The sequence below is a fragment of the Colossoma macropomum genome, unplaced genomic scaffold (assembly GCF_904425465.1).
Source record: "Colossoma macropomum unplaced genomic scaffold, Colossoma_macropomum, whole genome shotgun sequence".
Classification (NCBI taxonomy): domain Eukaryota; kingdom Metazoa; phylum Chordata; class Actinopteri; order Characiformes; family Serrasalmidae; genus Colossoma; species Colossoma macropomum.
In genome coordinates this window covers 1,357,501-1,372,316 of record NW_023495515.1, presented here as the reverse complement: position 1 = coordinate 1,372,316, position 14,816 = coordinate 1,357,501, and the positions used below count along the sequence as shown (strand labels likewise).

Below are 14,816 nucleotides of genomic sequence, written 5' to 3'. Positions count from 1 at the left end.
TTTTTGGTAGGTGGACTATTGTCAGTCCAGGTGTTTAAAAACTCCAGCAGCACAGTTACAGTTCTTCAAAGATCAAAGCACTTTTTAAAACCCATTTCATAGAGAAACTTGCAGAGTCAGAATTGTTCACAATGGTGGTGATAGGAACCAGACGTCTGAGGAGGTTAATGCCTATAAAAGCTCCCTCAGAGAAAGTTATAACTAATACAGTGGATAATATCCGAGACGTTGTTTTGGACCACAATGTAAAATCCATGAACATCTAAATGTTAACATCCTTTAATGGCGGAGATGTACACTTAAGATGTTGTAAGGCAAAATAGTTCCCAAATAAAACATACTTTTTCAGATTTTTCACTATATTATCATAATTAACATTATATATAAAATCTCAGAGGACACTTGTGGGTTTATTAATCATTTTAGGTAGTAAATAAAACAGCTATATTGTGTTGTGGACATTGTGACTCCTGGTTCCTATCACCACTGTAAAGAAATCTGAGTAGGTAAGTTTCTCTACAATGAACTACTTCACATCAAACCACTCTGAATGACTTTGTTTACATCTCAATCACTGAATTATTGCTTGATCATTTTGCAAAATATGTGTCTAAGGAACATTTAAATTATGTTTTTGAAGAAAAACAAACATTTTAATGCAAAATGGGCCAATAGAAGTGGCCCAAAATCTCATCAACTAAAATAGACTTAAATTAACATGCATAAGAGTTAAAAATCTTCTCTTTTTTCATTGTCCTATAAAGTTACAGTTTCAGAAATATATCTTTATGCAACAGCAACAATATGTAACATGAACCTTTTTTTCAGGAGCTCTTTTGATTTCGGCCGTCTGAGTTTTCTCTGAAACTGGGACTCCAAATAGTTCTTAGTAATGCAGTTAACTTTGTTCTCTGAATGTTATGTAATGCAGACATGGACCCTAATCCCAATCTCAGCAGTTTCATAGTAGCCTGTGTAAGTATTTATAGCAGGAGATTTATTTGCATTGTAATCCAAGGACCCAATAGGCTGGGAACAGTGGACCTTGTTGTGTAAACAGTAGTTTCCAAAGCACTCGCCTCTCCAGCTTCTATTAATACTTTGACTCAATTGTTGGTTTAAACATATGTTGCTTGTGCTAGAATTTTAATATTCAAATATAAAAGTCAACCTGAAATCAAGATGGACCTTTTTTGACATTTTTGACCATTTGCTAAGTTGTTGAAACTGTAGCTTATTGTTTTTTTTTTTTTCAGGGCCAATGCACAAAAACATTGACTTCAAATAAGAAAAGATGCTTTGCATTTTGAAATTAGCTAACTAGCAAATTTTCATGTGTAGTCCCTCAGCAGATAAACATGTAAATAATAGATAGATAGATAGACAGTTGGATGGAGCCAATGGACAAATCTTTGTGGGCTGCCCAAAGGGGGCCCAATTGCTTTATTGTTAACACGTGAGGCCCACATGGACATATTGGCTGGGCAGGAGCAACAACAGCTCAGCCATGAAGCAGTGAGACCACACAAAAAATTGCTTATCCTCTGTTGCATCACTCACTATAGAGTTCCAAACTGCCTCTGGAAGCAACATCAGCACAAGGACTGTGTGTTTGGAGCTTCATGAAATGGGTCTCCATGGCTGAGCGGCTGCACACAAGCCTAAGATCACTATGTTCAATGCCAAGTGTCGAATAGAGTGGTGTAAAGCGCGCCACCACTGGACTCTGGAGCAGTTAAAACATGTTCTCTGGAGTGATGAATCACACTTCAATATCTGGCAGTCTGTTGGACGAACCCGAGTTTCTTGGATGCCACCTACCAACAGTAAAGTTTGGTGGAGGAGGGATAAGGAGCAGGGGCTGTTTTTCAGGGTTTGAGCCCCTCAGTTCCAGTGAAGGATGACATTAATGCTACAGCACATAAAGACATTTTACACAACTATATGCTTCCAACTTTGTGGCAGCAGTTTGGGGAAGACCCTTTCCTGTTCCACCATGACTGAGCCCTGGTACACAAAGCGAGATCCATAAAGACATGGTTTGGCGAGTTTGGTGTGGAGGAACTGCACAGAGCCCTGACCTCAACCTCACTGAACACCTTTGAGATGTACTAGAACATTGATTATAAGCCAGACCTTCTCCAACATCAATGCCAATGCACTTAATAATCTGATAACTGCAGAAAATCAGATTTTGTTGGTAATCTGATCAGCGTGTTTACATGCACTTGAGCAATCAGATGATGGTGAAACTACAGGAATCAGGCAGTAATCGGATTTCTGCTTTGCAACTAGCCAATAAACTCAGAGAAGAAGAGTGACGTAAACGTAAAGTAAAACTCAAACTTTATGCCGCAGCTTTTTTTAAAAAAAACAATTCACCACTTTACCTGAAAATATGATCATACATCATCTAGAAGATGAAGAATATTTAAATTCTTCATTCATCAAGCATGTGTTTGGTTTCAGTGTTTTGCTGCCTTGCGGCGATGCTAATCGCTTATTTCCGGTACCGCCAACTCATCCATAGACTGAGAAATCCGAAAGAAATCAGAGTAAGAGTCCACATGCACTGAGAAATCTGATTACTGAGCTAAAATCCAGCTCTCTTTAACGGATTTCTTAATTGGATTTCTAGACCTTACTCCAATGCAATAAATCGAACTATGCTGTTTACATGACCATTTGAATAATCAGATAACTGCAGAAATCTGATTATGATTGAATTATTGAGTCCATGTAAACACACTAGATTCCAGACCCCTGAACAGGAGGGTGGGGGTTTCCCTCCAAATCAGGTGAAGTCATCCAGTGTACTTTTATTTGTATTTGTATTGACACATTTGTATTGCCAGACTGTACTAACAAGGAGGCAGGACATTCAATGGGTCTTCAGTAGGCACTGTACCGGAATTTCACATGCCTTGGTAGTCAACTACGGTAAGTGCCTAATACTATGAGTAACAACATTTCTAAATTGTTTGATACCAGGACTTTCTCCAATGTACCCGAGTGTTGTGTAAAAAAAGAAAAAGAACACAAAACACACACACACCACTGGGATATCTCCATGTTGATGGTGATTGTTTTGTAAATTCTTTTTACTGTATACAGTTCATGGAGATCACAGACCTGCAAGCAACAGTCTGCACGTGTAAACTATTCTTATTAGCACAACTGCTAATGGCCTGTACAGAAATGACCACCCACCTCCTACACTCCCAGAAAAAAGGTACCCCTCTTGTCACCGGGGTGGGACCCTCAATGGTCCATCTCAGTAACTTTAGTCAGGGAACGTAACTGAACCATAATCCACTGAAATTATATTTTCTTAATTGTATTGACTCCACACACCCCGTCTCGTCTCCAGACCTTTATTTTATTGTTCTATTTTAAAACACTAAGTTATGAAAAGATACAAATACAGACTTTTTACCTAGGAAAAACCAATTTAAGGTACACAGTTGGACCTCAATACCACTGTTGTACCTTTGAGGTACATTTACATTGTTTGTACCTTGATAAATGAAAATGTACCTACACAGAACCTTTAGTTCTAACACAAGTTTCAGATCTTTTTAGTGGAATATAAGAGCAGAGACACTTGGGACTCTAAAGGGGGACTCTACCAATAATGGACCAATGGTGGACGACCTCATATAGGGTGGTTGATGTGATGCTCCATTCTAGAGAAACTTACCAAGCCGGAGTTTTTCACAGTGGTGGTGATAGAAACCAGACGTCCACCTCTAAAAGGTCCATTACATAAAATTATTCCATGAAATCCATGAATTCCATTGATACCCAAGACATCATTTCACTAACACCTTCAGCAGATGTCCAGAACCAGGACTGGGCACCCCAGGCTCAAGTTCAAGTACAAACAAATGAATATGGTAAGAGTGAATTCTACCCTGGAGATGTTGCTGCACAACATCTCCTGCACAACAAAGGTTATGTGCAAAACAAGCCAAGAACTAGCATTACCTCCAGCCTGTCCACAGCAGAGTGGAAAATTTACAGAGCAGCGCAGATGTGAGGGTGGTGATGGTAGTTGAAAAAAAAATCATCTACATATTATATCTACGTGATTGGCCCAATAAAGATTTTAGCCTCCCACCCAGTAGTAATGCCTATAGTAACCTGTAGGGATGGCTCAGTATCACTTTTTCATGTCCGATACCACAACCTCGAGTATCTACCGGTACCAATACCAAGCCGATACTGTCTTTTTCCATCTTTTAAACAACAAAGCTGTTAATAATATATCAAATAATATCATGTTCAAACTGTGGAACAAATATCTTACTCCCCTAAAGGAAGAAATACCCACAACATGACTCAGCACTCTGCTGCCTATATCTCAATAACATAGCAAAAAAGAAGTTGCAGTGTAGACCAGAACTTATAACTTAAAAATAATAGCATTTCCAGTATAAAATGTACAGTGGAACACAGTGCGGTAGACATGGCATCTTAAGACACTCACAACTGAAACTCCAGGGGTCAGCAAATTTTAAGTAAAGCCATTTTGTCCTTTCAATAAAAATCAAACCACCTTGGGAGCCACAAAATATTATGTCCATTTTATCATCTTGGCTGTAAATATGTCTCAGTGTGTGTTAATGTGCTAGTATAGACAAAAAATATAATAAAAACAAAAATGCAGACTCACTCTGCTTTAAGCTTCAGCTCAGCTATAGCCGCTTTTCTCACATCTCCAGCAGGAAACTTTTCCTCAAAAGCAGAATATTTTCTTGTAAAATGTTTCTCAACGTTTGACTTTTTACAAGGCTGAAGTCACTTCTCACTCGCCAGCTTCTTGTTCGAATTTTCCCGTTCCACCTTAAATGGCGCCTGACGTGCCAGAATGTAACTGCTGCACCATTTAAGGTGGAACGGGAAAATTTGAACAAAAAGCTGGCGAGCAAGAAGCTGACTTGAGCTTTGCGGCTTTTTAGTATTTGACAGTTTCTTGTTGCAGATTAAACATATCAGGAAACCAGCTGGAGTGATTATAAATGCAAATAACTCTATTCGTCTCCAAATCATCAAAGTCTGTCTTAAATCTTTTTGCTTTTTCGTTAGCTACTAGCTAGGCCAGATTTTTTTTTGTGTGTGTTTCAGGGTTAAAGGGTGAATTATCAGTTATAGGCTACATTAACTCCAGAGTTTATTTATTGTTAAAACTGTGTTGAACGATCAGCAGAGCTTTATTTTACTGTAAAGGAGGATTATTTTATTTTTACCTACAAACCTAATTCTGCAGTGGCGCAACAACAGGGCAGTAAAAGAGCCGCATGTTGGCCTAGACTATTGCAACTGATATTAAATTAGCTGCGTTACCAACTCGTAGGTTAGTCTCATGACTATGGCTGTCAAAATTGGCCAAAAATGCCAAACACATCAGTTTGAACTGTTTGAATATCTATTTTGGGGCATTATGCCCATATTTTTGAGATGTGCTTTCAGGTTGGAAGGCTAGGCTAACTGTAGCTTACCTAGCTCGCATACAACTTTATCTCCATTTTCCACTTTTTTGTCATCTACTGACCTGAAGTTCTGCTCTGTTTCCAAACAGGGCTTTTTAGACAGCTTGGAGCACAGATTGCTCTCTCTGTTGCTTTATAAACTCTGCCATCATGGCTGTTGTTGAATTAGCTGGACATACGTTTTACTTTCAGTCCTGTAAGTGTGATGTGTGACTCCTGTCCATCAGGCAGTGCATTCGGTGCAGCGGCCCTGGCTCACACGAGAACTCATGAGGCAGGCTGCAATGGTAGTGCTGCTTTTTTTACAATAAAATATTTATTATGGATTTTTACAATTGGATTTTATTAGCGAATTTAGAATATTGGTTGAGAGCCCTAGTTGTGACAAATAGTGATAGTTTAGGCTAATGGATCGTATCCGATTATACTTTTTCTTTCGATATCCGATCCAGTGATTCTGGCCAGTATCGGTTTGATACCAATACTGAGTATCGGATCAGCGCTCCCTAGTAATCAGTGAAGCTGTATTACACTTTTAAAAAATATGTTTTTTCAAGACAGTGGTTCTATGTAGAACCACGAACACTCAAAGAACCATTTGCATGCTTAAAGGGTTCTTCGCATGGTGAAATGGTTCTTCAGACTGTATTGTATGTGGTTCTACAGAGAACCTTTTAGAAAAGCGTTCTACATTGCACCAAAAAGGGCTCCACTATTGTTACCATGCCAAGCTTGTAACAATAGAAGAACCCTTTTTGGTGCTATATAAAACCATATACAACACGTTCTCTATCAATCCGAAGAACAATTTCACCATGCAAAGAACCCTTTAAGCATGCAAATGGTTCTTTGAGTGTTCGTGGTTCTACATAGAACCACTGTCTTGAAAAAACATATTTTTTAAAAGTGTAATACAGCTTCACTGATTACTAGGGAGCGCTGATCCGATACTCAGTATTGGTATCAAACCGATACTGGCCAGAATCACTGGATCGGATATCGAAAGAAAAAGTATAATCGGATACGATCCATTAGCCTAAACTATCACTATTTGTCACAAGGTTCTTTGAGGATGGTTCCATACAGAACTGAAGAACCCTTGAAGAGACATCTTTTTAAGAGTGGACACCTTTAATAGAACCCTTTGCATGATTAAAGGGTTCTTCAAGGATTTTTCAGTAAAGAAAATGGTTCTACAAAGAACCATGAACACTCACAGAACCCTTTGCATGCTTAAAGGGATCTTGCCATCATGAAAGTGTTCTTCAAACTGATGGAGAATATGCTATAGATGGTTCTTTATAGAACTTTTTTGAAAAGGGGCCTATACAGCAGGGTTCCACTATTGTTCCACAGGGTTCCACTATTGTTACAAGACAAAGAACCCATTTTTGGTACTATGTAGAATCTTTTTGCTAAGCGTGTACATTCTTAAAAAAGATGGTTCTTCAAGGATTCTTTAGTAAAGAAAATGGTTCTATAAAGAACCATGAACAGTCAAAGAACCCTTTGCATTAGTAAAGGCTACTTCAGATTGATGGAGAATGTGCTGTAGATGAATATAGCTAGCTATAGCACCAAAAAAGGGTTCTTCTATTGTTGCAAGCTTAACATTGTAACAATAGAAGAACCTTTTTGGGTGCTATATAGAATCCTTTTCAAAAAAGTTCTATATAGAACCATCTACAGCACACTCTGGAGAACCCTTTCATGATGCAAAAAAAAACACTTTAATCATGCAAAGTGGTTCTTTGAGAGGTCATGGTTGTTTATAGAGCCATTTACTTTACTAAGGAACCTTAAAGAACCATCTTTTTAAGGAGTGTATGATACAGGTGATGAGGGAGCTTCATTACCAGCATTACTGCAATGCTAAGGCTGAGCAGAGGGCCAGGACTGGGCACCCCTGACCCCTGTTGGACTACAAAAAAGTGAAGATTGTAAGAATGGATTCTACCCTGGAGATGTTGCTGTGGAAAGTCTACCTCCTACACAACAAAGGTTATGCACAAAACAACGTCCAGCCTTTAGCATCACCTCCAGCCTGACCACAGCAGAGTGGAAAATCTACACTGAGTGCAGCGCAGACATGGGGGTGGTGACGGTAGCTGAAAAAAAAAATCATCTACACATTGTATACTGCTGATTTTTTTACTGGAGAAGCCAAAGTTGGTCATAGTGTGAAAAGGGTAGGTGGGTCTTCATCCTGGCCCCGCCCCCCTCTCCATGTGGAAGCTGGTTTGGGGATAAAAACTGAATGAACACCACGGTGCTACAGTCTTGCACTACATCTGAAGACTGCATCCTCATATGGTCCACTCTTTCCTCAAGCTGTTGTGCTTCTTCTGAGGTCACTGCGGTCTACGAGCACCGTCATGACTGGAGATATCTCGGAAAAGAGCTCGCTGCAGTGCGCGCAGCCACTGGTGAGTCCAATCATTCCTGTGCTTAAGGCATAATATCTAAAAACTATTGTAATTTTTGAGATGCTTGTAAAATTATTAGTTCTTTCATTTTCTAAGCTGCTTATCCTCTTGGTTCGTGCCAGAGCCTATACCAGCATTCACTGGGTGGAAGACACTAATAAAATAAATAATGTGAGACAGTAATCAGTCAAATAATTATAACACACTGTCTTATAACTTTGAGAATCTTTCTCATTATTTTAAAATGTTAAGTCAAAATTATGAGATACTAAGTCATTATGAGATACTGTCAATTATGACTTAGTAGGTCATCATTGTGAGATAATATCCTGTAAATGAGGTACTAAGTCTATGACGTAAAACTCTTGTCATAGCATTTTGAGAAACTTTCATTATTTTGAGATACTATGTCAAAATTCTGAGATAATATCCTGTAATTATGAGATAAACTAAGTATATGGGATAAAATACTCAAGTCATGGCATTTTGAGAAACTTTTAATAATTTGATACATTACGTCAAAATTCTGATATGAAGTTGTTATTATGTCATAAATATAAATACATGTCATAAATATAAGATATTAGGTAAAAATTGTGAGATATTATGTAATTATGAGATATAAGTCTATGACATAAAACACCTGTCATAGCATTTTAAGAAACTTTCATTATTTTGAGATATTACCTCACAATTCTGAGATACTAAGCTATTATAATGAAATAATGTCAATTATGATGTAGCAACTTAAAAATGTTAAAAATATCCTGTATTTATAAGACACTAAGTGTATAGGATAAAGTACTCAAGTCGTAGCATTTTGACAAATCTTCATTATTTTGAGATTTCAAAATTCTGAGATACTAAGTGACTATTATGAGATAATATCTATTGTGAGAGAATATCATGTAATTATGACATACTAAGTCAAGTCATAGCATTTTGAGAAACTTTCAATATTTTGAGATTACATCAAAACTCTGAGATACTAAGTCATCATTACGTGATAATATCAGTTATGAGATAGTAACTCAAAATTGTGAATATCTTGTAATTATGAGATACTAAGTGCATGGGATAAAATACTCAAGTCATAGCATTTTGAAAACTAATTATTTTAGGATATTACATCACAATTCTAACAATTCTATGTCATTATTATGTGATAATGTCAAATATGAGATAGTTAAAAATGATCAGATAACATTTCATAATTAGGAGATAGTAAGAGTATGGGATAAAATATTCAAGTCGTAGCATTTTGAGAAACCTTCATTATTTTGAGAACATCCTGTAATTATGAGATACTAAGTCATTATTATGAGATAATGTCAACTATGAGATAGTATGAGACTGTATGTACGTTAAATGAAACCCCTGTACACTACAAATGGCTCAATTACTAATTATATTTTTCTTCTGGGTGCTTAACAGATGTACACAGAAGAACGAGAAAACGAGAGCTTTAAGCAGCGTCTCACAGAACAGAAGCAATCGGAGGAGTCTGTCCGAGGTCGGTGGGCCAAGTTCAACCGTGAGTGACTCCAGTGCACCCACAACAGCCTCAGTTTTTACCCCTTTTTAGACGAACATTCCATCAGTGCCACATTCATGACATGTTGTGTTTAAACATGAATAACTTTAAAACTGTTTGGGATATCAACAAAATTCAAATTCCAGGTAAAACTAGAGAGGCAGGTCTTTCTGACAACATGCTACACGTGGCGCTGTGTGTTGTACTTCCTTGTGAACCCTGCACTTGCAAAGTCAGCTGCATTGGCCACCCATTAGATCAGTGTACAGCTCAAGATTCAATGGTCATTTCCTTCTATACGGGTTTGTCTTTTTTGGGGGGTCATCATTTGGTGGCCGGTCAGGTGCCTAAAAAACACCATCCAGCAGATCCAATCAAAGTAGGGATTTGGCTTTAGAGACCCGCCCACACTGTGTTTCAAAGCTTGACTGCTGCCATAGTGTTACCCACTGGGCTCCAGCCCAAATTTAAAAGACGTCAAAAAACCGATGAGGCTTAGTTAGATAGCAGTACATATGACCAATAAGAGCATAAAGTAGAATTAAGAAGAAAGTGGAGTGTGATAATGCTGTTACTTGAAACAAGTTGGCTCATCTTGAAATAGGTCAGCCTAAACACATACTTGGTTTAAAATTAGCTCTTAATCTAAGTCAGAATGTTAAAACAGTAAAGTGTTTTTACTGAAATCACAACCAGAACTGCAAGTGAAATTTTACATTTAATGAAATTTCCACATTTAATGAAATTCTACATTTAATGGCAACTGAAAAGAGAGTGTGAGAGAGACAGCGAGAGAGAGATATGACATTGGACTACTGAAGAACAAAAAGGCTCTACTGTTTGAACACCAGAGAGAAAAATATATTATTTAGATTAATTAGATTAGATTAGATTTTTTTGAGGGGGGGGGGTAAAGAGAATGGTACAAATTGCTGCTCTCTAATGAAGCTTGTTTTACCAGTAAATTACTCAATTTTAAGATTGCCTGACTAAGTGAAGCATAAACGACATATTCCTGTTCAGTTTAAAAATATACCATGAATTCGAAGATAGAAGCTAGAAAGTAACTTTTTTAAAACAAGAATTCATCTCATATTTCCAGACTAAGATTTGAAATGTTGGCGAGCACAGTGTAAACAGCAGCATAAACAGTACTTAAAGTTTTCTGAGAAGACGACTCAGCACTATGGGTCTAAAAGGATAAGTAGCTATCAAGAAGCCCTGAGAAAATAATATAGACAAAAATGAACAATATTTGCAAATCAAACAAAGAAGCTGCTGGTGTTCTCAGAACAATGGACTGTCCAACCCAGACATCAACATCACTGAATGTGTTTGGGATTAACTGGATCGTGAGAGGCAGAAAATGCAACCATCTTCTAAGACTGAACTTTGTAGGTGTGGAAAAATATCCCTGCAGATTTCTTTTGAATAATTGAAATTGAGTGTCCTGAATAGAATGAAAGCTGTAATAAAGGTGAAGAGTGGACACGCTAAATACTGAAGAAAAAATATTATATTTAGTAGCTGAGGCTCTAATTTTCTGTTAAGTAAATGTTTTCTGCTTTTTCCTGACACTGAAAAACAAATAACTTCTAGCCTAATAAAGGCCAAGGAATAGAGGTGCAAAAGTTAGACTCTATGTTTCTAATATCAAATGCAATATTATAATGTTTGATTTCATGACACCTTATGTCACATGCACATTTTTGCAGTTCTCAACTAGTTACTGATCATAAATCAAACATCATGACATCTGTCTTGACAATTTCCGGTAGCATGACATTTTGTATATTGTTATTTAATTTGTAAATTGTTGTATATTGCATTCGTAATGCGGCACACATTTTCAATGGGAAACAAGCCTGGACTGCAGTCGAATTAGTGTAGCACCTGCACTCTTTTACTAGGTATGAACACTGTTGTGACATGTGCAGAATGTGACTTGACATTGCTCAAACAATCAGGGACTTCCCTGAAAAAGACATTGTCTAGATGACGAAATATGTTGCTCCAAAACGTGTAATGGTGCCTTCAGAGATGTGCAAGTCACCTACTAACTCCCCCCATACCATGACAGATGCTGTCTTTTGAACTTTCTGCTGGTAATAATCAAGATGTTCCTTTTCCTCTTTGGCCTAGAGAACACAATGTCCATTATTTCCAAAAACAAACTGAAAGATGGACTCGTCAGACCACAAAACATGTTTCCACTTTGCATCAGTCAATCTCAGATGAGCTTTAGCCCAGAGAAGTCGGCGGCGTTTCTGGATGCTGCTGATATTTGGTTTCCACTTTGCATAGTGGAGTATTCAATTGCATTTGTTGATGCAGTGACGAACTGTGTTTACTAACAAGGGCTTTCTAAAGTATTCCTGAGCATGTGGTTATTTGAGGGGTCAAAGGTCATGGGCATTCAGTATTGCCTCTTATACACAGTGATTTCTTTAGATTCTCTGAATTTTTAAACAATGTTATGGACTATATATGGTGAAATCTCTATATTGCTTGTAAACATGTGTTAAGAAATGTTGTTCTTACATTGTTGTTATTTGTTCACACAATTTTTTTTACAAAGTGGTGAACCTTGACACATCCTTGCTTGTAAATGACTGAGCCTTTCGTGAATGCTCTTTTTATACCCAATCATGATAGCAACATATGTTACCTATTCACCTGTTTACGTGTAGTTCCAAACAGGTGTTTTTGATGATTCAATAAACATCACAGTCCCAACATTTTTGGAATGTGTTACATGCATCAAATTTAGAATTGTTAGAGTTGATAATATAAACTATGTAGTATGATATCTTTCTGCTGTTTTTAATTAAATGTCTGTAAACGATAGTTTACAAATCACTGCTTTCTGTTATTATTTGGATTTTGCCTACTGTCTCAACCTTTAATGGAAATGGGTTTATACTTTTTTTGGTTGGGATCTAAAGATTTCCACCTCTTTTTGTCTGTGTTGATGTAACCAAGAAGCTGGACTCTTTGAATCTCAAGGCAACATAACATCATGCTCTCTGGTACTGTAATGTCAGCACGCATTTGGTATGTTTTATCCCAAATCAGAGAATTTGACAGTGGACAAGAGATCATGGAGGACTCCAGAAAGGCTGCCTTAGAAACAGAAGTCTCTGTTTACTCCTACGTCCACAGTCTCAGGGCACCTCTGTTGTGCCTTTCTTGGTATGAATTTGGTTGTTTTGGGTCCAGGACATGTTTCTAAGAGATTTGCAGCTGGAATCCGGCACTGCTGTTCCATCAACACCAATTGATGTGTGGCACCATCCATGTCTTCTAAGGTCAACACTATCTGCTCCTGACCACTTTGTTGTGGAAATATGTCCTTAAAGCAAGAGTTCAGTGAAAATCAAACATGCAAACCCCAAATGTAGTTGATCAATCAAGACATTGGTGTTGCAGACTGGGTCATTTGACTGTTGAGGTGGCAAATGGTGTCAATGAAGCCATGAAAATAAGCCCAGAAAGCTGATAAATATGGATTCTTTCTAAAGTGGTATTGTGGGTTCTGTCTCTGCAGTCTGCAGCCCACCATGGCGGAAGTTTTTCTTGTGGCACTTGGGAGAAGACTGGGTCCTTCTCATCCTGCTGGGAATCATCCCAGCCACCATGAGCTGGGCCATGGACTTCGGCATTGAATTCTTCCTACACAGTGAGTCCAGCTTTTCAAGATGTTCTAAAGCAAATGAGCACGTCTTAATACAAAGACTGGCGACATGTAGTGACCACTGGTCATAGTACTGAATGGGAGGGCTAAATAAACAGCTTAGACTTCATGAAGAAAGGTGCGTTTCCTCCATTTTGTGGTTCAGTCTTGCAATATGAGGGGCCCTTCAGAGGTCAATGCAGCAAAATGTATTCACCCCTGAAATCTGTAATGCGAGATCCTTAGATATTAAGGGGAATTCCACCCATTTAAGGGGAATTCCACCCATTTAAGGGGAATTCCACCCATTAAATATGTAGTTAAGGTGTAAAGAAAGTAATTCAGAGTGGTTTGGTGTGAAATGTATCATTCTAGAGAAACTTGCTAACAGGCTAAGAAGCTCTATCAATAACAATGACAGTAAGACTGAAGGTTTTGGTTTCTTCGTTCTTTGGTTTCTTAACACAAAGTTTCTGATGAATTTGCTAAAAGCTAAAAAACAAAATAAAGGAATATGTAACAAGTGTATCGTACCAGTTTAAAAGTTTTGTGTTCTTGTTTATGTAGAAATACTGTAAGAAATATTACATTTAGTGTGGAGAAGTTTCCCATAAAGATGGTAGTGAAAATTTGTATAATATATTCTTTATATTAAGAATGATTAGATTATGAAGCACATCTTAAAGTATGTGCCACCGGCTTGTAGGACTCCAGAGCTTTGGGAGGAATCAACAGCAAATATTCACACTGCAAGTGGAGGGAGGTGGGTTAGGGCTAAGAAAGTTGCTTAGAAAATTCACGTCCAACATCCATGTTGAAAGCCCATCCATGGGTTACCATCTTCTATGATATCTGAATCTCCAGGCTAGCTGCTTTCCTCACAGAGCACAGTGGCACTCACAGCATAGCTTCAGTCTGTCTACCAGGCCTGCTAGCATCTCTTAGCGGTGGGCTAGCGGGTAATAGCACAGATTAAGTACAGGTTAACCAGCGCTTCACAGAGGTACGAAGGGCATACATCGCAGCCCTAAAAAGGGTCCAGTATGGTGGGCCGGAGTTTTCAGCTGCACTGGGAATACATGCTGTCTAGCACACTGTCTAGCATGACGTGAACTGCTGTGAGTGAGTGTAATGTGAGGCGTCCGAGCTGAGGTTTTATATATTTCCACATTTTAATAGTGTAATTAAAAAGTATTGGTTGGTTATTTTCAGCAAATTAAAAATAAAACTGCATTATGGATTATAACCTTACGTTTCTCCCAAAAACACAGAACAGTATTTGGCTGTTCGCCTTTATTGATAGCCTACATTTAGACAAAAAAAAAAAAAATTGGAATCCCAAAAATAAAAACTGAATAAATACAGAATTAAATTATAAATAAATACAATAATTTGCTGACAAAATGTATCGTGGTGTCGCCACTCCATGTTGTAAGTAGTTCAGCTTTTTTTAAAGGGAAGAAATGTTTATATTGGGGTGTTTTAGGCTCGTTCATACAAGGACTTTTATTTTGAAAAAAAAAATGAATACGGGTGGAGTGGTGGATTTTCTGGAGTAGAGCAGAGAGGCTGTGCTGCTTCTCAGCGTGTTTGAAAATAAAACTGCGTTCATCATAACCTCAAGTCGTCTAAGTTTCTCCCAAAAATACCAAACGTAACAATATTTTGCTGTTCGCCTTTATTAATAAACA

At 37.8% G+C, this 14,816-nt stretch overlaps 1 protein-coding gene across 2 annotated transcripts in view; it reads left to right on the top strand.

Annotated features, from left to right (window-relative positions):
* The first annotated feature begins 7,747 nt into the window (after positions 1–7,747).
* LOC118802283 (chloride channel protein 2-like) overlaps positions 7,748–14,816 on the top strand; it is a 27,817-nt gene continuing 20,748 nt past the window's right edge. Inside the window, exons 1-3 of one of the 2 annotated variants that reach the window (XM_036562774.1) lie at positions 7,748–7,918; positions 9,353–9,431; positions 13,000–13,131. In XM_036562774.1, coding sequence (XP_036418667.1) covers positions 7,868–7,918; positions 9,353–9,431; positions 13,000–13,131 — 262 coding nt within the window. In that variant the 5' untranslated portion in view covers positions 7,748–7,867. Of the gene's footprint in view, positions 7,919–9,352; positions 9,453–12,999; positions 13,132–14,816 lie in introns of both variants that reach the window. The other variant, XM_036562773.1, reaches the window with a different exon arrangement.